Raw genomic sequence first — 25,583 nt, 5'->3', positions numbered from 1 at the left:
TCAGGGCCCCCTGATCCAGGACGACCTCATCTCAGATCCCTCACTTTATAACATCTGGAAAGACCCCATTTCCAGGGAAGGTCCCATTCTGAGGTCACGGGTGTTCATGGATTTTGGGGACACTAAACATCTCTTTTGTTCCAAAACAATGATGTCAGAGATCAGGCACTCCCGGAGTCCCCCGCTCCCTCACAAAGTGGCGGCTCACAACCCCATCAGCATCTGGGGCCCCGTGGGAAGGCTGCCTGCCCTCCCTCCCCCCTCCCCCGCCCCAGCCCTCTGGCCCCTCCCATATCTCGCCTTGCAAGCTCCAGGGCTGCTCCGTCCCAAAGAAGCCCCGCACCCAAGGTTGTGTGTCCCCCGTGATATTCCAGCCAGGTCCTGAGAACCCACTGTTTTGGTATCCAAGTCACTCCAGGGGCGAGTGTCCTCATCTTCCCAAAGCAGCGTGGGTATGGGGCTGGTACAGGTTCATCCCTGGTGCAGGAAGCCCGTCTGCTGACCTGGGCAGCGGGCACAGAGAGGCTCGGCCCCTGACACTCTCGCGGGCTAGTGTAGTCAGCGGTCTTACAGGTGCCCGGTCCCAGAAGGGGTCCTGGGTCCAGCTGGGTGCAGGCCTGTGGAGAAGCCACCTCGATCTGGGAGGACTTGCCGTGGCCCTGGGCTCTCGGGTAGGGGCAGGAGCGACAGAACGGCCACAGGGAACCCTCCAGGTAAGCTGCACCCCCAGACCACCCAGGGAGCCCCCCTGTAGCCGGTGGACACTGGCCATCCTTCACACAATGTCCTCAGCTGCTTGCCTGCCTGGAGACCCTCGGCCGCCAGAGGTGGGATGGGCTGACCCACACCTGCCGGACATCCTTCCTTGTCACTTGTGACATTTCAGTAGAACACGAGCCCCCACCAGTCGGAGTGACCAACATCTCCACAAGACCCTGTGCTTGGCTCCCAGGGGGACAAGGTGACATGAAGGGACCTGTGAGCTTCCTGCACTTTGGGACAAAGAGGTCTGTCCACGGTCATCTGGTCCAATCCTGGCACCCAGGGTGACCAAGAATGGAACAGACCAAGGTCTGGGGTCCATCAGGCTGGGGGAGCAGGAGGTCCTGTGGGGGTCCCAGGCTCGGGAGGCATGGAGAATGAGGCAGGCGGGCAGCCCAGTGGGATGTTGGGGACGGAGGAGGGCACAGCTGGGCTGGCCGAGTGCTTGCTGACCCTCAGGAGGGGAGAGGCTGGGCCATCATCCTCGGGAAGCAGGAAGAAGCTTGCCTGCCACACCGCTGCCACTGTCTCCCGAAAAACCGCGGGATCTGTATGAGCCGCTGCTTCTGTCCCTGGGCCAGCAGTGGTGTCTGGACGCTGGGAGACAGGGCTGGCCTGTGAGACAGCCTGGGGACCCCTCCCTGTGGCTCCTGGACTGCGGCGGCAGCAGCAGCAGCAACGGGAAGCAAGGGAGGGCTGTCGCCACCGCCTCCCAGCTGTCCACCTGGATTGCCCAGCTCAGAACACGCTCTCCTGTCTCTTGAGGCAGGGCCGGGCGGCCGGCTCCAGCCCGTCGGCGTGGCCGCTGGTCATCGAGGGCGCCGACAGTGTCCTGCCGGACAGCAGGCTCTCCCTGCGCGTCGGCAGGCTGTGCGCCGGCCTCCCGGAGCCCAGGTAGCGCCGCAGCCGGAGCTGGAACTCGCGGGAGGCAAAATAGTAGACGAAGGGGTCCAGGCAGTTGTTGAGGCAGCTGAGGCAGAGCGTGAGCTTGTACACGTGGTAGAAGCTCCTGCCCAGAAACAGCCGGGCCACCATGTGCGCCAGCAGCACGAAGTTGTTGGGCGCGAAGCAGGTGACAAAGGCCAGCAGCACCACGGTGGCGAGGCAGACGGCGCGTCGCCGTTGGCCGTGGCCGTGCGGGTCGGGCGTGCGCAGGAGCTTGAGGATGGTGGCCGTGTAGCAGGCCACGGTCACCACGAAGGGGATGAGGAAAAGCACGATGAAGAGCGTGAACAGGAACATGGCCCACATGGCCACGCTGGGCAGCATCGTGGACTTGAGCACGTCGAAGCACGTGACGATGCCCAGCTCCTCCACCTCGTAGGTGAGGTCCGTGCGCGCCAGCGGGGACAGCGCGGCCAGCAGCAGCAACCACATGGTGGCGCAGGTGGCCACAGCGTAGCGACGGCGCCGCCAGGGGGCGGACGCCAGCGGGTACACCACGCCCAGGAAGCGGTCCACGCCGATGCACGTCATCGTCAGGATGGACGAGTACATGTTGGCGTAGAAGGCCACGGTCACAACGTTACACAGCCACTCGCCAAACACCCAGTGGTTCCCGTTGCAGTGGTAATAGATCTGGAAGGGCAGCACGCTGGCCAGCGTCAGGTCCGTGACGCTCAGGTTTATCATGAAGATGATGGATGGGGACGTGGGCCCGATGTGGCGGCACAGCACCCACAGCGAGAACAGGTTGCCCGGGATGCTCACCACCACCACCAGCGAGTATACCACCGGCAACACCACGGCGATGACCGGGTCCTTCAGCATCGTGATGGTGGCGTTGTCGGGACGCGTCACGTTCATGTCCATCGTGGAGTGCGTCCGGCGAGGGCTCGGTGAGGATCTGGAAGGCAGAAGACGGGGGGGTGACAGGGTCAGAGGAGGGATGCCCGCGGTGAACCCACAGACGCATAGACAGACGAGGGCCACCCAGTGCTGGCTGGGGACGCAGCTCCACCTTCCTCCCTCTGTCCTCCTCTCTCCTCCCAGGGAGCAGGTGTGTCATCATTTCTGCCGGGGACAGAGGACGCGGGACTCTTCCTCTAACGGCCCACGACCCTCGTCACTGCACACCTGGCCCTTCCTTCCCTAGCAACTTCCTTTGTTCCTTTTCTTGGACGCGCAGGGAGCGTGCTGAGAGGCGTGGAGCAGCGGCTTCACCATTCAGGTCACGAGGAGGAGGGCAGCACTTACAAAGTGACCAAGTGACTCATCCTGCAAGAGACCCTGTTCCCAGTTGCAAAGCAGGTTCTCTCTCAGACTGCTCCTCGCCGGGTTGCCTCATTTGCGGAAGGTGAAGTAAGGGTCTGCCCCCAGGGCCCTGTTGGGTATCACCTACTGCCGTCCCCAACCACACGGGGACACTGTGCCACCGCCATTGCTGTCCCAGCAGATTCCTTACACTGTCACCTTGTACCTGGCCTCCCTCCCTCCTTCTCCTGCTGATAACAGCTCAGTGTCCAGACACCATGGCTTCACCCAATCCTGGGGTGCCCGTAGGGGGGCGCCCCTTTGGGGCTGAGGTCACCTTGGAGACCCCTGAGACATCATGCCTCGTCCTCCCTCCCTGCTGTCCCACCGGGATTCTCCAAGGCATTTGAGTCGATGGCTGCAGTTGGAGGGAACATCTAGGAGACGCTTCAAGTCCATGCTTCAAGGTGAGATACCAGCGCACCAGCTAGCTGACTAGTGTCATGTCTCCAGGGTGGTTTGGAAGCCGAGCGCCCGCCAGCCTCCCAGGAGGGCATAGTAAGTAACACAGAAACGGAGCCGCACGACTTGCCCGCCTCCCGTGAAAACCACAGATCGCAGGGCACCTGACTGGCCTCTATAGTGCCATTGGCATCCCGAGTCTTTCTTCATTTCTTGTTTTCCCAAATTAGCACTGGTCGGTTTTCCCAAACATGTAATTAATTGGCTCTTTGGGGCAGAGAGCCATGCTTCTGAACACGTAATAACAGTGGGGGAAACTTCCGACTCTGGGGATTTTGTGTACCCACGGTTTCAGCGAACAATGATTTATTGGTTTTCCACCCTGGGGGTGGGGGGTCAGCCCTGTGTGGTCAGCCGTGATTTGCAGACATGGCCTTTCATTTTCTGCCTTTCACTTGCTTCTGGAGGGTTCTGCCAGACCGTTAGACACAATGAAGGGGGCAGTTTCCGAAACGTTTTCCTCAGCCGGAAGGAGATGCCAATGTGGTGGGAATAGACAAGGGCGGAGGTTGCACGAGACTACGGGTGTGCAGAGACCAGGGAGCTGTACTCCTTGAGGCGACGAATATTATGAGAATTTCGCTCCACCGGGGAGGAAGGGACGAGGCAGGAAGGAAGGCTTCATTCAGCAGGCTGTTGCGTGTATTTGCACGTATGTGTGTGTGCATGCCTGTACACACACATATCCTGTCGTGTATGTATGCTGTGGTGCACGTATACACGTGCATGTCCGACTGTGCACCCATGCACATGTACTGCATAGATCCTGCTGACTGTACAGGGGTGTATATATAGACACCCATCACATGTCCTAGTCCATGTATGTGTCCTATTACACGTCCACCTATATTTATCTATGTCTACATCTATGTATCTATGTGTATATGTATGTATTTATCTATAGCTGTATCTATACACATCATCGCTCTGTACCTGTCTGTATATATCCTATTGCATAGCTACCTATATTCATTTGTCTAGGTCCATCCATGCCTCTCTCTGTACATGCGTATGGCTACCTGGCTGTGAATCACCTGTGCGCTGGTATAGATGCAAATATCTGTCTGTATCTATATGTCTCTCTATACCTATACTTATTCCTACACACCTATCTGTGTCGATCGTCTGTATCTATCCCTAAGTGTGCCTACGTGTACGTGTACGTCTATGGGTACGTCAATGTGTACGTGTACGTCAATGTGTACGTGTACGTCTACGTGTATCTGTTCGTCTACGTGTACGTGTATTTCTACGTGTATGTGTACGTGTACGTCTATGGGTACGTCAATGTGTACGTGTACGTCTACGTGTATCTGTTAGTCTACGTGTACGTGTATTTCTACGTGTATGTCTACATGTACGTCTACGTGCATGTGTACGTCTACGAGTGTGTGTACGTGTACATCTACGTGCACGTCTACGTGTATGCGTACGTCAATGTGTACGTGTACGTCAACGTGTACGTGTACGTGTACGTGTGCGTCTACGTCTGCATGTACGTGCGTGTCTAGCTCTCTTGTTGTTCCTGGTTGCGTGGAGCCCGCCGTCCGACGCACGGCACGTCCGCCCGGGAGCCGCGGGCGGCGCGGAGGACCCGCCCTGGAGGTGCGTTCCCGTTCTGCCCACGCGTGTTAGGAGGCTGCGGGCAGCCGCGCGGACCCTCGCAGGCGTCCCCGAGGCGCGCCTCTGCCCTCCCTGCCCAGGTCTGTGCGGACGCCCGACCGGGCTGCTTCCTGCCTGCGCGGAGCCGGGTGCAGCCCTGGGGCCGGGAGCCCCTGCCGGTGCCTGCGCCCGGCCCCCGCGCGCCTTGCCCGGCCTCCGGGCCTCGCCGCCCTCCCTTCGCTCCGTCCGTCCGTCGTCACACGGAGGCCGCGCGGCCTGCGCCCTCCCCGCTCGCCGCCGCGGCTGCTGTCGGGCAGGCGTTCGCTCTGAGACACCCCGTGTGCTCAGCGCCGGGACCCAGGACCCGGGAGATGGGAGGACCGCTCCGTACGCGCAGTCTTAACCCCTGGCCGACGGGTCCTCCCCGTGAGCACAGGCTCTTCCGGGGGGTCCACGGCATCCGTCCCCACCTTCATTGTGCCCGTGGGGCGCGGCGCCGTGGGGCCTGACATGGGCAGGGGCGCCCAGCCTGCGGGCTGGCTGCGGCCTCTGTGACCGGGCCCACGTGCGGGCCGTGGGCAGGTGTGCGAGCCGCCTGCCCTGTGATTCGGGAGCTCCGAAGGGCCGGCGTGGAGGTCCTCGCAGCGTCCAAGTGCTGAGCGACAGACTTGCAGTCACCCACGGACTCCATGGACACGGGTGGAGTCCCTGGGAAGCCACGCGCCGCTCCCCGCCGGTTCCGTGTGCTGTGTCACAGCCTGAGAGCGCGCGCACGCTCGGGGTCAGGATGAGCAGGGACGGCCTACCACTGTGACATGGGGAACAGACCCACGTGGAACAGACCCACGCCGAGTGCCAGGGCCGACCCAGCAGGCAGGGGCCCTGCCCGGGCCGTGTGCTGTCCGCCGTCTGTGCACCGTGCGTCCAGGTCCACGTTCTCCGTAGGCGCAGCTCAGAAGGCGTGTGTTTCGGGTTAGAACGTCCAGCTGCGCCTCGGTGACTCCCTCGGTCGTCCCTGTAGCCAGCTCCACTCGGATCGCTCTGTCGTGGAATAAATGCTGGACAGAAGAAGAACCCTTGCCACGTCAAGGAGGGAAAAGAAACAGAGAAGCACGGCGGTGTGTCTTTGCTCGTTTTCCCAGATGACGCTCCCGTCCGGTGACCTGGAGTCAGCTGGCTGTGCCACGTGGAGGAGACGTGGGGACTCGGGGTGGATGTGGAGCTGTGATTTTCTCACCTTGCTTCCTGCTTGAAGCCCAGCACTGGGTCCGTGTTTTGCTGGGTCACAGGTGGCCGACGCTATGGTTCGCCTGTTGGATCCCAGGGGGTGCAAGATCGGGCGCCTGAAACCGGGCCGTGGGGCTCAGGGTTCAGCCGGGCATCAGGTGGCCTCAGACCACCGTCCTCATGTCTGGCTCATCGTGCAGCACACACAGGAGCCCCAGAGCCACCTTCTGCTCCACGGTCGTCCCCGCTGTCACTCGGCTGGCCCCAGTGGGGGCTCGCCTGGACGTCGGTGTTTAGTCGTGTGTGTGTGTGTGTGTGTGTGTGTGTGTGTGTGTGGGTGGCGGGGGGATCCTTCCTGACCGACTGTCATCAGGAAACAAGGTCCATGTGCTGGACAGCCCCTCCCGCCCCTCCCGGCCTTCCTACCGCGTCTAGGTTTCCACTCACATTTGAGTCCGTCCCCAATCTGGTGTGTCTTCCTCTGGAGAGGATGCCCCAACTGTCACCCGTGTCTGCACCGTACAGCTTCCTCAAAGCCATTTTAAAACGTCCCAAGTTCCGCTTTGAGTGAGCACCTTCCCGCCTCCTCACGCACGCCCAGGTGCAAACCCCACGGTTATCTGTGGGCCAGCCCCCGTCCCCGGCCGCCCGGGGCCATCCTGGCTTCAGGGCGAAAGGGACCTATGCTTCTGCGAGTCCCCGTGGAGCCGTGGGTGGACACCCAGGAGGGACACGGTGGTGGCTTACAGGCACAGTGTGGGGGTGGGGGCTGCGTATGCTTCAGGGACAGGACACAGGAGCACAGTGCCTCCGAAATGTGTGGTGCCGTGGGCTTCCGAGGGCGGGCGCATTTGGGGGAATTCTTTCCATTTCTGCTCCAACCTGTGGCCGGCGGGGGTCTAGGGTTGTCGCGTCCAGCGGGGAGCTTCTGGAGAGGGCAGACGTGCGTGCCCCGTGCTGTAACAGGTCCACGGAGAGGAGCCCAGGCAGGTGACGGAAGGAATGGCTGTGGAAAGGCCTGTGGGCGTCGCAGGCCCCGCTCACCGTGTGCAGCCTTGAGGGAGCCCTTCCCGGCTGGCCACGTGCTCTCATCTGTGTCCCCTCTTGTCGGACAGGCGGCCCGCTCTGCACCCACCGCACCGGCATGTGGCCTGCTGGGTCCGGCCCCAGGAGGACAGCCCAACGGCTGAGCGGCACGGGTGGTTATTAATAATGGAATCGCCTTCACAGACACGGCTCGCTCGCTCGCTCGCTCACGGTGCTTGTGGTTTGCAGGGGGCCCCGGCGGCAGGATGGAAATTTTGTGAAATGAGCACATACGGCTGCTCTCGGTGCCCGCCAGACACTCTGTCAGGCAGGCGCTGGGCACGCGGAGGTGGCTGTTGTAAAAGCACGGGTCTGGGGCTGCCCAGAGCGGCAACGGACCGACCGCAGACGGGGGCTGGGGGCTGGCAGGCGGGGAGATGGGGCTGGCGCTCCCCAGGACAGCGCACACCGCTCTGAGAGCCAGTCCAGCTGTGTGTCTCCGCTCCCATCTACGTTGTTCCTTTTGTTCTTAACAGCTTTCTTGAGGTGTCATTTACATACCATAAAGTTTACCCATTTAAAGTGTGCAATTCAGTGGTTTTCGATCCCTTTGCAGATGTGCAGCTGTCATCGCAGTGCCATTCCACAATATTTGCATCGCCCCCAAAAGAAAGCCTGCATACCACAGCCGTCACCCCCCAAACACCCCACCCAGCCCTTATTTATAAACATTTTTAAATGGAGGCCAGCTTCAACGACCGTAACCATTTCAACGTGAATGACTCACTGTGGCATTTAGCACGATGATAGTTGCAACCATCACCTCTCTCTACTTGTAGAAAGTTTTCATCATCCTACAAGGAGACCTGTCCCCATGAGCTCTCGCTCCCCACTTCCCTTCCCCCACCCCCTCCCCCTAACCCACTTCCTGTCTGTGGATGAGCCTGCTCTGGACGTTTCACATAAGTGGAGTCACGCACTGCGTGGCCTTGTGTGTCTGCTTCTGTCACTGAGTGGCCTGTTTTCAAGGTCCATGCAAGTGGGCGCGAGTATCAGTGCCTCCCTCGTCTTCATGGCTGAGCAATATTCCACAGCGTGGCCGGACGGGCCCAGTGTGTTGATCCAGTCGCCCGCTGATGGACAGCTTCTTTCTGATCCTTGCCTACTGGGAACAGCATTGCTTCTCTCTTACACCCTAAGCCCTGGGGCCCCCATCTGCAGGCTCAGAATGCTACTACAGTGGTCCTTTGGGTCCTTTGGGTTCGGTGGGCGTGGGTCTTAGGTAGCATGGTGGAAAGGCAGCCAGCCAGCAGAAGCAGTCACTGAGGACTGCTCCTTTCGGATCCCCATCGCGTTCTTTCCAGCATAACCACCCGTGTTTTCTCTGTGCTGGGGGCTGTCCCGGGGGCTGAGCTCACCACGGGGACAAGAGGGTCCCGTCCCCAGGAAGCCATCAGCCGGCCGGTGCAGTGTGGGCGGGTCTCGCCTCTGGGTTTCTTGGGTTTTTGTGTGCCCAGGTTGTGGAGCTCTGTCAGTGCAGCCCTGGGAGGCCAGGCAGCCCCAAAACTTTCAAGGGCCTCTGTTGTGGACAGCAGGTGACGGCAGAGAATTCCAGCGCACAGTGCCTCTTACATGGACTGTAACATACCGTCGCTCGCACGCACGGCACAGCTCCCAGCAAGCGCCCTCCTCGGTTTCTTTCGCTTCCAGGACAGCTCTCATTGCGCAGGTGTACACAGGACACTCGCCCTGGGGGATGCGGCTGTCCTGACCTCACTAGCTGCCTAGGTGGGAAACACTGGGTGCGGACCCCAGGGGAAGCTGTGTGTCCCCACCAGCGGCCGCCTCTGGGACACCCCTTCTCACCCACGGCCAAGGAGGTGGCAAAGCTATGACCTTGCCCAGGAGAAGAAGCTGCCTCGGGTTTTCTGCTCAACCACGGACAACTCACAGAAGACACAAGACGCTCTGTGGCTGTCACGGGCTGAAATGTGTCCTCCACATTCACATGTTTGTGTCCACTGCTCGGACCTCAGGATGTGACCTGAGTTAGGAACGCGGTCTTTGCAGATGAGGGCCCACTGCAGTGGGGTGGGATCTGAATCCAGTAGGACAGTGTCCTTGTGAAAGGGGGAATTTGGACAGAGCTATGTGCCCACAGGGACAATGGCATGTGGACATGTAGGCAGTGACCGGGTGGTGTTTCCACCAGCCAAGGAGCACCGAGGATTTCCAGCGAACACCAGAAGGAACCAACCCGCTCACACCTGGAGCTCAGACTTCTTGTCTCCGGAGTAGAGAGACAATAGATTCTGTGGTTTAAGCCCCACCGCCCCCCAGGTGGTGGTACTTTGTTACCACCAGGAAACTGAGGGACAAGGAAAGACAAGATGGCTTTCGCCAGCAGACTCCACAGAACCAAAGAAATGAGAGAAACCATGATCGTGTGAAACAAAACACAAGGAAACGCCTCCATGAGAAGATAAAACAGGAGAGGATGAGATGGTAACTGAAAGCGTCAAAGAAATAGTCAGGTAGAAGAACTGGATTGTGAGCAACAATAACAGCAAAATGCCTCCGTGTGACCCCCTCTTTTGGCCAGCATGTGGGGGGACAGAGTGTATACACGATGACAGGCTTTGAGGAAACCGGGATGAATGGCTACAGAACATGGTTTCCCACCAGGCACCGTGGAGCTGGAACCTGGATCAGCAGAGAGACCACAGCTTCTGCTGCTCAGTTCTCCTCCTCCCCACAGTTGGTGATGTGTCTCGGCCCCCGAGTACCCATTATCAGGATCTTCAGGGCGGGGACACCCCACAACCCAGACACAGCACCCCTTCCAGCCCCAGTGGGGGAGGGGGACAGACCCACGCTGGCCTCCAGGAGAATTCAGCTTGGGGCGACTCAAGACTGAGATGGCCAGGATTGTAGGACACGGTCCCACGGTCACTCAGACTGCTGTGAGCAGACTCTCCATTATAGATTGAGAAGCAGGAGGGATCATCTAGACGGATGAGCGGTCCTGGACGGCTGCAGAAGGTAGACGCAGCCCACAGGTTCTCACCCAACCAACTTTGCCATCCCTGCCCGGGGACACTCGGCGGTGTCTGGACATCTCTGTTTGTCACACTGGGAGAGTGGGAGCTCCTGACACCTGGTGAGTGGAGACCAGGGACACTGCTCCCCTACAGGGCCCAGGACGCCCCATGTCAGAGCGTCATCTGGCCCCAGATGTCAGTGGTGTGAGGTTGGGAAAGCTGCCTTACTGGGAGAGACCATCTGTCTGTCTGTCGTCTGTCTGTGTGCCTTATCATCTATCTAATGTGTGTATTTACTGTATCTTATCTCTCAGTGTATTGATCTAGCTTTCCATCGTCTAACAGCTGTTGAACCATCCCACTCATATCTCATGTATCTGTCTGTCGTGTCTATGAATCTGTCGATCGATCTGTCATCTGTCGATCGATGTGTCAATCACCCATTTTCTGTCTTAGTGGATAGCACGTCGGGGTAATTCTGCCCCCTAACTGCACACTGTCTGATTACGTCTTGACATTGGATGATGTCTGTTCTCTAACTTTGTTCTCCTTCAGTCCTGTGCTGGTTACCCTTGGTCCCGTCAGCTTTCCTGTCACACATACTGCAAGCGGTTCTCTCTACCCGCCGTTCATCTGTTAGCTTTCTTAGGGTCGTCTCACGCGTCCTTCCCATTTTAGACCTTTGTGCCACAAAATCTTTCCCATTAAAATGTCTTTTTGCTTAGGAACGCCTTTTCCATCCCGTAACTGGAAAAGCTTCTCCTCCCTCTTCATGGTTTTTATTTTCTGAGTCTCACCCTCATGCTGTTGCCCAAGCTGCATCATACTTGTTCCTGCTGTCACACACAGGGACTGTCATCATGCCCACTCGTAGCAGAGGCTCGGTGTCGGCACAGCAATGCATGAGGGCACCCCAGAAAACAGAACATAAAGTCACAGACTCTCAGAAACCAGTGGTGCCTGAGAGATGCCTCGGCTCATGTATTCATTGAGCCTAACTGTCCCCTGAACTGGGGCTGTACGCCCTCCCCTGAAGGTGCTATGGTCTGGATGGGGTCCTGGAGACACACCTCCAAGCCTAAGACCTCCTTACAAGATGTGGATATCAACCAACTGATTGTAGAGTTGATAGAGAGGGGCGAGAGACCCGGAACAGCCAACGTGATACTGAAGTGGAAAAACAGAGTCAGAGGAGGGACCCGGCCCGCCTTCAAGACTTCTTATAAGGCTGCAGTAATCGGGCCAGGCTGGCGTTGGTGAAAGAACGGATGAAGAGATCCATGGAGCAGAGCAGAGAGCCCAGGTATACACACCATCAATACAGTGGGCTTCTCTGACAAAGAAGCAAAGACGACAAGACGCGTAGAGGGTCACCAACAAGTGGAGCTGGAACAGCTGGACATCCATGTGCAAAAACATGACTCTAGATTCAGACCCACACATAGCCTTTGGGAAAACCCAGCATGGGTCACAGACCGAAATGTGAAATCCCGAAGCACAAAACCCCTCCAAGGTAACACTGGAGAAAAGCTAGGTGACTGTAGGAGTGACGATGGCTCATAGACACAGTCCATGAAAAACATCATTCAAAACAAACACTCTGGCTCTATCAAGGACACGTCAAGAGAATGAGAAGGCAAACCACAGACTGGGAGAAAATATTTGCAAAGGACACATCTGAACAAAGACCGGTATCTCAAATATAGAAAGAACTCTTACAACTCGATAATAAGAAAACAAAACAAAACAAAAAATGAATTTAAACATGGGCCAAAAACCTGAACAGACACCTCACCAAAAAAGACACACAGAAGGCAAAGGAGCATGTGAAAGGATGCTTCCCATCCTACATCATCAGGGTCTTGCAAAGTGACACCGCAAGGAGATAATAGCATGCAAGTGTCAGCATGACAAAGATCTGACACCACTGAGCCTGCGGAAGGGGAGCTGTCACTCAAGGCTGGACTGTGTGAGACGGCCCTTGCATCACAGGTGACCTCCCGGTCACTTCAGAGGCTGTCATCACATTGCCTGTGAGTACCACCCCTTGAGTGCTTTGACGCCTGTCACCCTCAGCGCCTCCTATCTGTGTAGACCCGAGACTCCCACGCCTGCTGTCTTGTGTCCGAGGGAACAGTCTGTTCTACTGATTTCAAAGTGAAGATGAAGCAGCAGCCATCGGGCAGCTGGTGATGACGGCGGTTAAAGGACCTGCTGTGTGCCGTCTCAGCAGAACCCTTAGATCACAGGGCGAGGAAGCACAGACGCATAAACAGCACTCTTATCTCTGTCCCCTCGTTCATTTTCCTCGGGATTGCACAACCCAAGCACACAGCACCAGGTGATTGGCACACTGTTGTTTGTCTGCGGGCACATAGATTTTGATGTCTATCTCCTGCAAGACTGTATCCTGTTCGGGGCTCTTGGCCTTCTGTCTCTCTGCCAGTGTAGTTAGGGCACAGCCAGACGGGTCCCTAACTAGCCAGAGCCCAGATTCTGGGGGAAACCAAGCCCCTGCCTTCAGTGGGCCACACACGGCTTGTTTTCCATTTTCGAGCTGCACCCCCTCCACCCTCCACCCCCCAGCCGCACATGTTCCTCTCAGCAGTGCCGTCTGACTTGCAGCTGCAAAACCTGCCTGTGTGTGTAAGGCAGGAAGCTGGCCTAGGCAGATGCATTAATTAACGCAAAACACCATTCTGTGGAGAAAAAAAAAAAGCCCGAGAGGGCCTGGCGGCTGCGGCCTGCCTAAATATAAGAGTTTGCAAGTAGCACACACTCTGCCATTCAGTTACCGGTAGCAGGACTGAGCCAGACAGCGGCACGAACGAGTGGGGAGATTTGCTTAACAGCGTGTGTGTGTGAGTGTGTGTGTGTGTGTGTATGTGTAAGAGAAAAGGAGAGCGAGAGAGATGATAGATACGGAGAAAGACGGAGAGAAAGTGAGAGAGAGAGACACACAGAAAGAGAGAGAGACAGGTAGATACACAGATACATACATACCCTAAATCAATAAATGATGGCTGCATGGCTGGGTAGATAGATGATAGGTGACAGATACATGGATGGATAGATGGATGATGGCTACACAGGTGATAGATAAATGGATGGACGCATGGATAGATAGATGACAGGCAGATAGGTGATAGACACATCGGTAGGTGGAAAAGTTAGGCACCATTACCCCGAATGTTTGCCTGTTGGTTGTCTCATGTCGGTGCACAATTTGTCATCTCGTTTAAGAAAGATCTCAGCTGGTAACTGCACCCAATCTGTTCTAAGTCAGTGTCAGCAGTTAAAAATTATATGTTATTACATGTTTGTTGTTTCATGAAAAGCGCAGTGTCATCAAATGAATGGAAGGAGAACTGAGGGCGGTGACTCGGGGGTGGGGGGAGCGGAAAATCCCCGAAACGGACCCATTTGCCCTTATGTTCCATGTGAAACAGATGGCCTGCCCCGTCGTGCGTCCACGCCTCCAGGGTGGCTTGCTGCTGAGCAGTGGACTGCAGGGTCAGCATGAGCAGGTATCAAGTGCTACCTCTGTGCCTGGGGAGCTGGGTGACCTCGGACAGAACCTTGCCTCTGCGAGCCCCGTGGGGTCCCTGGAAGGCAGTGACTCCATGCCTTTCCTGTGGTTGAACAAATGATCACAAGGTGGGGGCTTAAAACGATGGAAATATATTCTCTTCTAGTCCTGGAGGCTGGAAATCCAAAATCAAGGTGTCCGCAGGGCTGCGTCCTTCTGGAGCGAGGTTCAGTGAACAAGTGAAGTCTTTTTTAAATAAGATGACAAACTGTGCATTGCAGTGAGACAAGCAAGGGGGAAACATTCGAAGCAAAAATGAGCTTAACTTTTCCACCCATCTGTCTGTCTAGAGAATACACCCACCTATCCATCTGTGTGTGTGTCTGTCTATCAATCATCTATCATCTATGTTTTAGCTATCTAACCGTATCCTTTCTCTAGACTTTGCAATGTCTGCCTCCGTCTCCACGTGGCTTCCCCTCTGTGTCTGTGTCCCTCCTCTTCTGTCCCTAATAAGGACACTGTCATTGGATTCAGGGCCCCCCTGATCCAGCATGGACTCATCTTGAGATCTGGAGCTTAATTAAACCTTCAAAGACCCTCTTTCCAAATAAGGTCCCATTCAGAGGTACTGGGTGAGGCATGAATTTGGGGGCACACCATTAACACAAAACGGGCGCTGATAACCCAAAAGATGGCTCTAAGACCGGAGTCAGAACATGCCCACGCTTTGTGTGCTCCCTCCCAGGAGAAAATTCTTCACACATTGATTGATTATTGTCGCTTCAAGAAAAGCCTTGAAGGTTGGCCGTAGGTGAGGCCCCACCATGCCAGGTATGAAGTGTGGCCCCCGATGACGCAGGGAGCCTTGGCACTGGGAGCAAGGGCCCCATGCAGCCTGGCCCCGCCCACACTTCCCTGTCCGCCGATCACTCCATGGAAGCAGTCGGGTGGGGCGCCCCTGAAACACAGCGTTGTATGACCCAGCAATTCCGCTCTCAGGGCTAGCCCAAGAGCAGTGAGCACACACAGCCACACAGAAACGTGTACACGCAGGAGCATAGCAGCCTTATTCACAGTTGCCGAAAGGGGGAAACAACCTATGTGCTCATCCGTGGACGAAGGGATGAACGGAGCGGGGTCCATCCAGACAGTGGAATATCACTGGTCCATGCAAAGGAGGGAGACACTGACACTCGCTGCCACGTGGACGGGCCTTGAACACGCGGTGCTCATGAGAGACGTCGGACGCGGAAGGCCACCTATTGTCACATCCCATTTGTATGAAATGCCCAGAACAGGCAAAGCTATAGACACACAAGGTGGATTAGTGGTTGCCAGGGGCTGGGGGAGGGGAACGGGGGTTGGTGGTTACTTAATGGGGACAGAGTTTCCTTAGCCGGAGATGAGAATGTTCTGGAACTAGAGAGGGGGTTTACACAACAGTGTGAGTGTGCTCGACGCCAGGGCCTTGAGCACTTTTCAGGGTTAATTGGATGTTGTAGGAATTGTATCTGCACAACAAAAGTGCCTCTGTTTGCAAGGAAAAGGCTGACGCCGTTTCTGTTTTACTTCCCTGTGTCTGGGTGGGCCTGTTCACCCGGGAACGCCTGGCTCCTTGCTCACCCCACATTCTGAGGCTACCACCCTTTGATTCCAGCATCCTCACCCCTCGGGTCATTGCTGGTGTATCTGGAACCGGCCACTCTGTGTGCACTGAGGCCGACTGACTCTCAGGGGGGACCTGAGTCAGGAGGAAGGTGGGTGGCCCGGCCATCTCGCTGACGACATAATGCTTTCAGCCAGGAAGTCAGTGTTGGCCGAGACCCGTTCCCAAGGGCTCCTATTGTCGCATTTCCTCCCTTTTCCAAGGCCTCAGACAGCTTTCTTCCTGGCACCAAGACCTGGGACGGCTCGGGCCAAGCATTCTGTGAACTCTCAGACACATGCACCCCGTGAAATGTTGGCAAACGTTTTCTCCTGGGGCCTTCCTGGGCAGGCGCACCTCCCGTATGGAGGAGTCGAGGCACAGAGGGCTAAAGGGACTTGCACGGCGGGTCAGGGGTGCGGTCAGCTCTCAGGCCCACGTGACTGAGCAGCCCCACTCGCCCTCCGTGATCCTGGCCTGCTCTCCTCTCTGAGGCCCGCTCCCTGCACCGTGTCCAGCTATGGGTCTCAGCCCGGGCTCCGGGCGGGGGTTTCTGGGACCACACTGTGTAGAGAGGGTTCCCCGAGTCTACATTCTCCATAAATGCAGACTAAGTGAGTGAACGACGCACAGGGCGTTGTCCATAAAAGCAGAGTAAGGAATGGACGGATGGGTGGATGGATGGATGGATAAATGAACGCCACATATGGCAGTGGCTATACACGTGGAATGAATAAAACATGCACAGGTGTTCTCCCTAAATGCATGGATGAATGTGTGGCTGAGTGTGCGGAGAGAAGGGGGCAGCGTGGATTTTGGCCCCGCCCCCCTCCTGTGCCCTTCACGAGGTCCCCCAGCTGCCCCCTCAGGTGCCCCTGCTGCAGTGGAACCTGGTGCGCTGCTCCCCCAGCCCAATCCGGTCCTTCCTGAGCTCTGTGGTCTGTGAGACTGTCGATCACAGGAGTCGGATGTGGCCCAAGCCTGACCAATCACAGAGGCCCCTCACTGTGTCCATAAGGATTGGCCCAATGGGTGGTCATCCCACCTGCCAGGGCCAATCAGAACCTTCAGGAGGTGTGGCTCGGGTGCTGGGAGAGAGAGACAGAGACAGAGAACGTGTGTTTTCCCTTTCCCATAAAGATGCGGGGCGGAGGCTTCCAGGGACCACCTTTCCCTCCACTCAGAGCAAGTGCCCTTCCTCAGGCAACACTAAAGCCTGCAGCTGCAGGAGGCAGGGGAAGGAAGGTGGGGCCGAGACAGGGAAGAAGAGCGGGAGCAAGAGCCAGTGCCCACGACAGCTCCTGGGTCCAGCCATGCCTGAAGCTGCCCTGGAATACCTAACCGTCCAACTTAGCAAACTCCACGTTGGCCTAAGCTCGCACCAGTCGTTTCTGTTGCTCACCGCCGAAAGTTACGACACACCCAGTAACCCAGTCAGGGGGCAGATTGCAGAGGGGCCACCCACAGGGCCCGCGCCTCCTGCCTCTGCAGCGTGGACAGTTCCAGGGAAGCCAAGTGCCTGAGGCACCCAGGACCCCCCCTCTCTGCCCCGGTCTGGATGTGCGTGTTGGGGAAATTCCTTAACTCCTGCGATTTCCTGGTTCAAATGACTGACAGGTGCAAGAGTGAGGGATTTCCATGGCAACCGCAGCCATCGCGGGCACCCCCACCCAAGTCTCAGGATGCCTTTGCAGACCCTGGGTTCTCTCTGCATGTCCCACAAACACTGCAGGAGTTTGGGGTGCCCGGGTTGAAACAACCCCCTGAACGTGAGCTGAATTGAGCCAAGCACTTTCCCCTCCAGTTAAGAGGCATCTTTAAAACAGAGACACGTCCCCTCGCCTGGGTCTGCCCTGCCTCCCAGGGGACTCCGTCCTGCGTGCTCCCCTCTGGTCCCGTGACTTACGGCCGAGGTCCTGGGCGAGCTGGCCCCTCGCAGCTGGTCTGAGCCGGTTGGCGGGGAGCCTCACCTTGGTGTGGACGAGGCAGACCCTCCAGAGAAAGCTCCAGACAGGAACGGGGCCAGGGCACAGCTCCTCGCTCTCCTGGGGACCCCTCTGTCGGTCCCCCCACCGGACATGCGACTGACACAGTCCCCAAGCCTCTAGGGACTGAGCGGGCGGCTTGTAACGGCAACCTGTCATCTGCAGACTTAATTAAATGCACAAAGGTTACGAAACAAAGAGTCACAATGGGTTGAAAAGTTCCTCTTTTTCACGGTGGGGCCCGGGGTAGAGGAGGTCAGCGAATGGGACTTTACATATTTTTAAATTATATTTTTCAAACAAGGGATTCAAAAAATAAGGTCCACCTCCGTATATCCACACGAATCATTTCACGAGGGTTACTGTATGAGGAGAACATTTCATGTGAGTAAAGGAAGCGTGGCTTTCTTTGACTATATTTAACATTAGTGTATTTTTCAAGTTAATTAAGAAAAAAACTATGTTAAGATTAACGTTTGAGAAGCTGTTAGAGTGTGAGGGGCGTGCTCGTTATTCTCAAGTAAGCAGCTGGACTGGTACATGTTTGCTGACGTTTCCCTGTTATGTGCCAGATTGTATGCCCCTCCCGCTGCCCCCCCAAAAAAAATTTCACACATTGAATCCCTGACCCCCAGGACCTCAGAATAGGGCTGTATTACGAGATGGATCTGTAAAGGGGACAAAGGTGACATGAGGTCACTAGGGTGGGCCCTGATCCAATAGGACAGTGTCCTAATACTAAGACATGGGGACACGCACACACACATGAACAGAGGGACGGCCGTGTGAGGACACGGGGAGCAGACGGCTGTCCACACGCCCAGGAGACAGGCCTCGGGGGGGACCAGCCCTGGGACACCTGGATCTTGGACTCCAGCCTCCAGGACCGGGTGACATACATGTCTGTTTGCCCAGGCGGGGGTCCTTTGTCATGGCCGCCCTACTAAACGCACACATTGGTCTTCCTCCAGTTAAAAAAACAATTAGAAACAAACTCATCCCACAACATCCTTGCTAAGGTCCTTGCAAAGCGAAGGATAAAACTCCAGGCCTATCTTTCTTTTTTTTCTTTTTTTTCTTTAGGGAGAAATGACCTCGAAGGAGTGTAGAAAACGGCACGGGACACCGCCCTTCTGCACAGTAAGGGCCGTGGCGATGGTGGCATCTCTCCGTTGGGGGGTAAGTCAAGCAGACGTTTCCGTCCACTGCCCCCAAAGTTCTCCTCAGGGCCCTGAAAGTTCAGACGCCCCTTCGCAGACCCGTGGCTTTGCAGGCTGGTGTTCATGCCGGCCTGTGCCTGCCCCGCCGGCCTGTCTGGGGCTGGCCTCCCGTGGGGGGAGCTCTGACGCAGCCCTTCCCATGTGTTGTGTGCCACTCTCCACAGGACCGGGCTGGAGGGAAGACCTTCTTCACCTCCATGTGGTCAGGGGGTACAGGAACGTGGGGCGAGCTCGCTCACAGCTCCCCTCGGCAGTTTTTGTTGTAAGTTAGCGTTGGAGAAATGACGTCACTGCCACCTGCATCCCCGTGGAGGGAGAGAGACTTTACATCATCACGTGCTCGGTATTGTGTCCTATTTTTAAAGGGTGGTATTCCCACGGCAAGACACGGGCGGAAATGCAGCCGGGAGAGAGGCTAGGGCGTTGGTTTCCTGTGGCTGCTGTGACCCAGTGGCTTGAAGGGGCATGTGTCCTCTGCTGGGAAGTCCTGGGAGGGACACAGGGGCCGGGGGCTCAGATCCCGTGTGGTAGGACGGCCGGAGGGCAGCGAGGGCCCCTTCGGGAGGTCCCGTCCGTCTCTGCCTTTGTGTAGCTTCGGGAGCCAGTCAGGCCTGGCCACGCGGCTGCGAACAGCTGCATACTCTTCTGCCTGGGTCTCTCTGTCCTGCCTTCCTCTTCCTCACTGAAGGATTCTGACTTGTCACTGGGCGCCCCCCAGATCCCCAGGTCACCTGCCCATCTCAGGGTCGGCCACCTCAACGCCCCTTCGCCAAGTAACAAAACGTCGTTGCAGGTGTAGGATGCATGCGTCTGGGCGCGTTCTGTGCTCCCACGGGCAGGGCCACGCTGAGTCCATTGGGAGCCCAGCGGCCAGCGGGTGCCTGCCTGTGGTCATTGCCCTGTGGGTGTGTGGGCAGAGCAGTGGTGGGGACGCAGGGAGGGAGCAGGACGCGCAGTGAGAATACGGTGGGGGTGCCCTTGTCTGGGGAAGCGCTGGGGCAGGACCGGCCTGAGGTCAGTAGCCCACACCTCCTGGAGCTTCCCAGCCTTTCGGGACTCCCCTGGCAAGGACGGTTAGAAGGCGGCATCCAGGGGCTGCGAGGGCAGCAGGACACAGCAGACCTGTGCACAGGGCAGGGGGCCTCGGGGTGACAGTGGCCTGGGGCGAAGGGGCGAGGGTGCAGGAAGGGACAGAGTTAGGGGAGCCGGGGGCCTGGGAAGGCGTGGCCATCTCCATGGGGTGATGGCAGCCAGGGGCCACTTCTCATGCTTGCGGGGCAGGTGTGTGTGTGTGTGTGTGTGTGTGTAGCCCAGGAACCCTGCGGTGGCAGGACAAGAGGCCCACCCTCAGATCTCTGGGAATGGCTGTAGTGACGCGTGCTGCTGTGGAATGGGGGTGCAGACAGCTCTTCCAGGTCCTGACGTCAGTTAGTTTGGGAGTTTCTCCAAACTCGGGTGTCTGGGTCACCTGGCAATTGTATTTCTAACCATCCAATGAACGGATAAACAAAACGCAGAGGAAAGTCTGACACCTGCCACAGCAGGGATGGACCTTGGGGACAGTATGCTCCGTGACATCATCAGACACACAGGGACAAATCCTGTAAAGTGCACTCATCTGAGGTCCCCAGAGGAGACAGGAAGCAGGATGATGGGTGCAGGGCTGGGGTGGGGGCAGGGGAGGGGAGCAAGTGTGTAATGGGGACCACGTCTCAGCTTCTGGGGACGGTGACACATCTGCAGCTGTGATGTGCAACGTAGTGCCGTTAGATATCGATACTTCGTCTGCTAAGAAAGTAGGTCTCCTATGAAGTACTCTCACCATAGAAATACAGTAAAATAAACCAAAACAAAGTGCCATCCAGGTGGTTCCCCTTGGGTGGAAACAAGGGAATTTCTACCCTTACTGGAGGCTAACCGCTGCTTTGCTGGGCCCAGAGCAGGACGCCGCCCACACAGACGTGGGTCTTTCCTGCTCGGGGGCTGCCCTAAACTGGGGGCCGCTTCTGGGGCGTCCAGTGGCCTGGGAGCTCACAGCTCTGGTCGTTGTCAGTGCCCAAGACGGGACAGCTGAATGCTGCTGGTGACGTCTGCAGGGCAGGAGCTGCTCCGAGTTTACAGGTCAAGCCAGGCTTGAGGGACGTGCTGGGGACATTGTGTCAGTTCCCTGCCCATGTGCCCACAGCCAGTGTGACAGTGGGGACCCCCTGGGTTCCGTGTCCGAGCCCTGGCCTCCTGTGCCATCCAGCGGGACATACCCAGGCAGGCGAGCTCGTCCTGGGACCCAGTGTGCCTCAGGCTTCAGCCGCGAGCTGTCTGGGAGAAGGGACTTTCAGGGCTAGACCGGGAGACTCCCCAGCAGCAGGGAGGAGCCACTCACCCCTCTGGGTGGCAGCCGCCAGGGGACACGGGGAGGGAAGTGACCGTTGCCTACAGCTGCCAGTGTGCCAGCCGCCCTCCAGCCTGTGTACCTACTCTCGGTTCTGTCCTGGGAGCTGGGAATTTTCAACCCTGACCTTTGAATGGGTCACGGGGCTGTGCCAGACTCCACGTGACAGTGTGAAGTGTCCCTAAGACCTGGGCTGGCTGGCGGCTGTGTCCTGGCCCTTCCCTGGGGTATGGCCTGCTGGGGGGGGGGGGATAAGGGGTGGGGGACGGTGTTGGGTGGCAAGTGACGGAAATGTCAGGCCCGGGAAGACATTTGCAGCAACCTGGGAGGGACCTTTGCGGGCCCATGAGTTTCGGTTTAGCTTTCATTTTTGTGTTTGGAAATCAAGTCATTTCTAGGCTGGTGATGGTGGAGCCACCGCAGGGCGGGACTTCCACAGAGAACGCATTTCTTGGTACTCACCCTTATCCTGACTCCCGCCTTCCCTCCCTCCCCCACTCCTGACATGGAGCTTGTGTTGGTAACAGTTAGACGGGCCCCACCGAGGTGGTTCCTCTTTCTGCTCAGTCTCAGGGGACCGTGCTGGAGGCCCCGGGCCTGCTGCCATCCACCCACCTGTGCAGCCTCAACCCGTTGTCCCTTCCTGACACGGGGCCTCACCCAGGCGCCTACAGGAATGAGGCCACGCGCACAGCCTGCAGGTAGTGAACCTGACTCGTGGCTTCCGGTCGTGTGAAGGGCTGAGTGGTGGCCCACAAAAGATGTGTCCACGTCCTGAACCCCAGAACCTGGGGATGGGGCCCTGTCTGGAAACAGGGTCTGTGCAGATGGGACTAAGTGAGGGGTCTGAGGTGAGGTTGTCCTGGATCAGGGGGGCCTGAACCCAATGACAGTGTCCTCATCAGAGACAGGAGAGGAGGGACATAGACACAGAGGAGACGCCACGTGGAGACAGAGGCAGAGATGGGAGGGAGGCGGCCACCAGCCCAGGGACGCCTGGAGCTCCCAGGAGCTGGAAGGGGCAGGAGGGACCATCCCCTGGGGCCTCCGGAGGGAGCGTGGCCCTGGGACACACTGATGGCAGACTCCTGGTCTCCAGGCCGGGGGAGGATGGGTGTCTGTGGTTAAACCCCTGCTATGTGGTCCTCCATCCCCACCTCCCTGGGGAATTCGCACGGAAGGTTTTCTCTGCACATTCGAAAGTAATTTCAAGATCAACAGCTAATATTCTAAGTTGTACGAGACGTAAACGACTTCCGACGCATCGGGAACATTACTTAAAAATACCGCTGCTCGGGGCCCCTCTGGAGGGTCTCGGGCGGCCTCGGGACTGGGTGGGTTTTAGAAACGCCACCCTGTCCCCGAGCTGGGGAGGAGCTGCTTGTAAAGATGGGGGATCTCGCACCCTTCCCCTCCCTCCTGGAGCTCGCGTGCCATGTGTACTTGTGTTCCCCGGTTCTGATCACAGCGTCAGGTGCAGTCTTTTGTTTCAAATGGTTTGAAACCATCGAGTTGTGACGACAAAAATAGGTGTGTACCTGGACACGCAGACACCTGCTGCGTTTCCTGTGCCGTGAGGCCGGGAGGCCCTCCGCGCGTAACAGCTTCTCCTGACTACACGGTCATGTGAGCACGGCAGGTCCAGGTGACATAAAGGTATGACCCGCTTTCACACACAACCATTGAACGTAAACGTAAACTCCGACGTGGTGGCCGCTGCTGCCTCAGCAAGGTGACCCCTGCTCACCATATCCTGACCCGTCTAGTGAAGGGGACGTCCCCACAGCTTGTGCACCTGCTGAGTCGGCTCCCCACTATCCCCGCGGAGGCCTGCCGGAGGCGGATGCGGGGTCCTCTGGGATTCGGGGGACCTGGGCTGAATGATAAGGGGGGTTCCCATTGTTTGGGGTCCTGAGGAGACCCAGAGTAGGATGTACACTGGGCGAGGGGTGCTTGTTTGCTGGTCACCCAAACTTGGACAACTTGCTTGAACTTGCATTTCAACTGTAGTAGATCTGAACGCTCATCCAAAATAAAAAAAAATGGACGGGGTGACGAGTCAAGGACTTGGAAACACAGGTCTCTGGGACGCTAGGGCCCCCTTAAGAGAAGACTCTGCAGAATGCCATGTCCCTGTGTCCCAGACATGCTGCAGCTATGCCTGGCCGTGGGTACAATATGTGTCCCGAAAGCCGTGCCCAGGCCACGCTTATTACACAGACCAGCATGAGGGGTGGGGGGCCGAAGCACCGCCCAGCCTCTCGTCCCGGAGTGGTCACTCCTTTCCAGGAATGGCAGCTTAGGACGAGAAGCAGAGAAGAAAAGCAGTGGTGGGGGACTCCGTGCTGTGTAGGAACGAGTCCCGTCCGCGTGGGTGTCCCGGGGCTGCCGGAAACACAGGAGCACACACTGGAAGGGATTCTCTCACGGAATAACAAACAGAAATGTATGCGCGTCCAGCTTTGAAGACCAGAAGTCTGAGACCCAGGTGTCCCAGGGCTGGTCCCCCCGAGGCCTCCCTCCTGGGCGTGTGGATGCCCGTCTGCTCCCCGTGTCCTCACACGGCCGTCCCTCTGTCTGTCTGTGTCCTCATCTCCTCTCCTGATAAGGACACAGTCCTGTTGGATCAGGGCCCACCCTAGTGACCTCATGTCACCTCAGTCCCCTCTTTACAGACCCCATTGCCAAATGAGGTCCCGTTGTGGGGCCTGGGGCTTCCACCACCGACTTGTAAGACACAGTTCCGCCCATCCACAGCCTGTGTCTGAGGGGTGATCTCTCTGCACCACGTGGGGACTCGGTATCTGATTATCCTGGTGGTCTCCCAGCAAATGAAGGACATAACCCTGCCCCTGCGCCCAGCGTCTGGCTCTTAACGACTGGAGCTGTGCTTCTGCAGGCACAAAATATCATGCCCAGCCTCCCACCTGCAACCCTCAGTGCCTCTGAGGGAGAAGGGCTGGGTTTCCTGAATGGGAAAGGCCCCTGGGCTGAGCCTGGGAAGCCGAGACGCTCATGTAAAGCAGATCTGTATCTTTCCATGAAGGGACTGACAACGACCTCACAGCAGGCTTTCCTGTTTATCTTGGGGTCTTAGTGATGAGCTCCGCTGCTTGCACGGCTGCTTGCACAATGCATTTCCTCGCCTTGGACAAGGTGGGGATCGAGACATTGAGTCAGTCTGTCCTGACACGTGGGACGTGGGACGTATCTTTGCAGACGTAAAGAAAGATGTCAGTTGGCCTGTGACCACAACTTTCAGAGTGTTATCAGTTAGCAGAAGACGTGACAAGAAAGTGGGAAGGGGTTTGCAAATGAGGCAGCTACATTTCTTGATTTCTACTGCGGGGTGAGCCTCCTTGAACCTGCATTCTGTCATTGTTTCCCTGCTCTGCACGTTACAACAGAAAGCTACATTGACCCCTATGAAACAAAGTATCCTCCTTTCCTTCTTAGAACACAGTGCCATATACACACGAGTGGGACATAACTCATCCTAGAAAAAGTGCTACATACCTCATGGCTGAATATCACTACGGTCACCTTTGAAGGACTCCCCTTGGGAAGCTATGCACTGATGCCAGTGCCTAGTCCACCCTTCAAAGCAATGTTGGAATTCTTTTTCTGGAATGGCCATCAGAGCTGTCGTTGTATTACCCTTGATGTCCTGAATGTCATCCAAATGTCTCCCTTTCACTATTTCCTTTATCTTCGGGTAAAGAAAGAAGTCACTGGGGGCCAGATCAGGTGAGTAGGGAGGGTGTTCCAATACAGGTATTTGTTTACTGGCTAAAAACTCCCTCACAGACAGTGCTGTGTGAGCTGGTGCATTGTCGTGATGCGAGAGCCATGAATTGTTGGAGAAAAGTTCAGGTCGTCTAACTTTTTCATGCAGCCTTTTCAGCACTTCCAAATAGTCAACCTGGTTAACTGTGTGTCCAGTTGGTACAAATTCATCATGAATAATCCCTCTGATATCAAAGAAGGTGAGCAACATCATAGCAACAAGTTCACGAACTTAATTGCCAGACCTCGTATATTATATCATACAAAGTTACACGTCAATTATATCGGGACAGAACTGGGGAAGAAACAAAAAGGTATGTCCACACACAGACTTGTACAAGAAAACCACACACAGCCACGTTCCCTCGTGCCTTACCCACCCCCCTAAGATGAGCTGGGTGGTCGACTGCTTGGGCAGGAGGATGAGGCTCGCCTCCTTAGTGATGACTTTGGGGCTGCCCCCAGCGCCCAATTCCTGAGGCCCCTTCACCGAGCCCCTCTCCATTGCTCACACCGTGACAGAGGCTTAGCCACCTCACCGTGGCGCTCAGCATTTCCGTTTCCTGGGCATTTATGTTCCTTGGGGCGTGGGGAGACCCTGCACATAGGATCCGGGGGGCAGCTGAAAGGAGAGTAGGGGTTCAGCCGGAGCA

The 25,583-nt window shown here is 57.0% G+C and overlaps 1 protein-coding gene across 2 annotated transcripts; it reads right to left on the bottom strand.

Moving 5' to 3' along the window:
• Positions 1-303: 303 nt before the first annotated feature.
• On the bottom strand, positions 304-17,692 carry P2RY8 (P2Y receptor family member 8). Of its 2 annotated transcripts, none has more exons than XM_033117087.1 (2): positions 17,521-17,692; positions 304-2,608 (listed from the first exon to the last, which is right to left on the bottom strand). In XM_033117087.1, the coding sequence occupies exons 1-2, from the start codon at positions 17,628-17,630 to the stop codon at positions 1,501-1,503; spliced, it is 1,218 nt and encodes a 405-aa protein (XP_032972978.1). In that variant the 5' UTR covers positions 17,631-17,692; the 3' UTR covers positions 304-1,500. The 2 variants fall into 2 exon arrangements, with proteins under 2 accessions (XP_032972978.1, XP_032973066.1); XM_033117175.1 differs by having other exon boundaries at positions 17,457-17,660.
• Positions 17,693-25,583: the final 7,891 nt, after the last annotated feature.

This window comes from Rhinolophus ferrumequinum, chromosome X (genome assembly GCF_004115265.2).
Source record: "Rhinolophus ferrumequinum isolate MPI-CBG mRhiFer1 chromosome X, mRhiFer1_v1.p, whole genome shotgun sequence".
NCBI classification, from domain to species: Eukaryota; Metazoa; Chordata; class Mammalia; order Chiroptera; family Rhinolophidae; genus Rhinolophus; species Rhinolophus ferrumequinum.
Note: the sequence above shows the minus strand (reverse complement) of the source record. Positions and strands in the feature narration are given on the sequence as shown.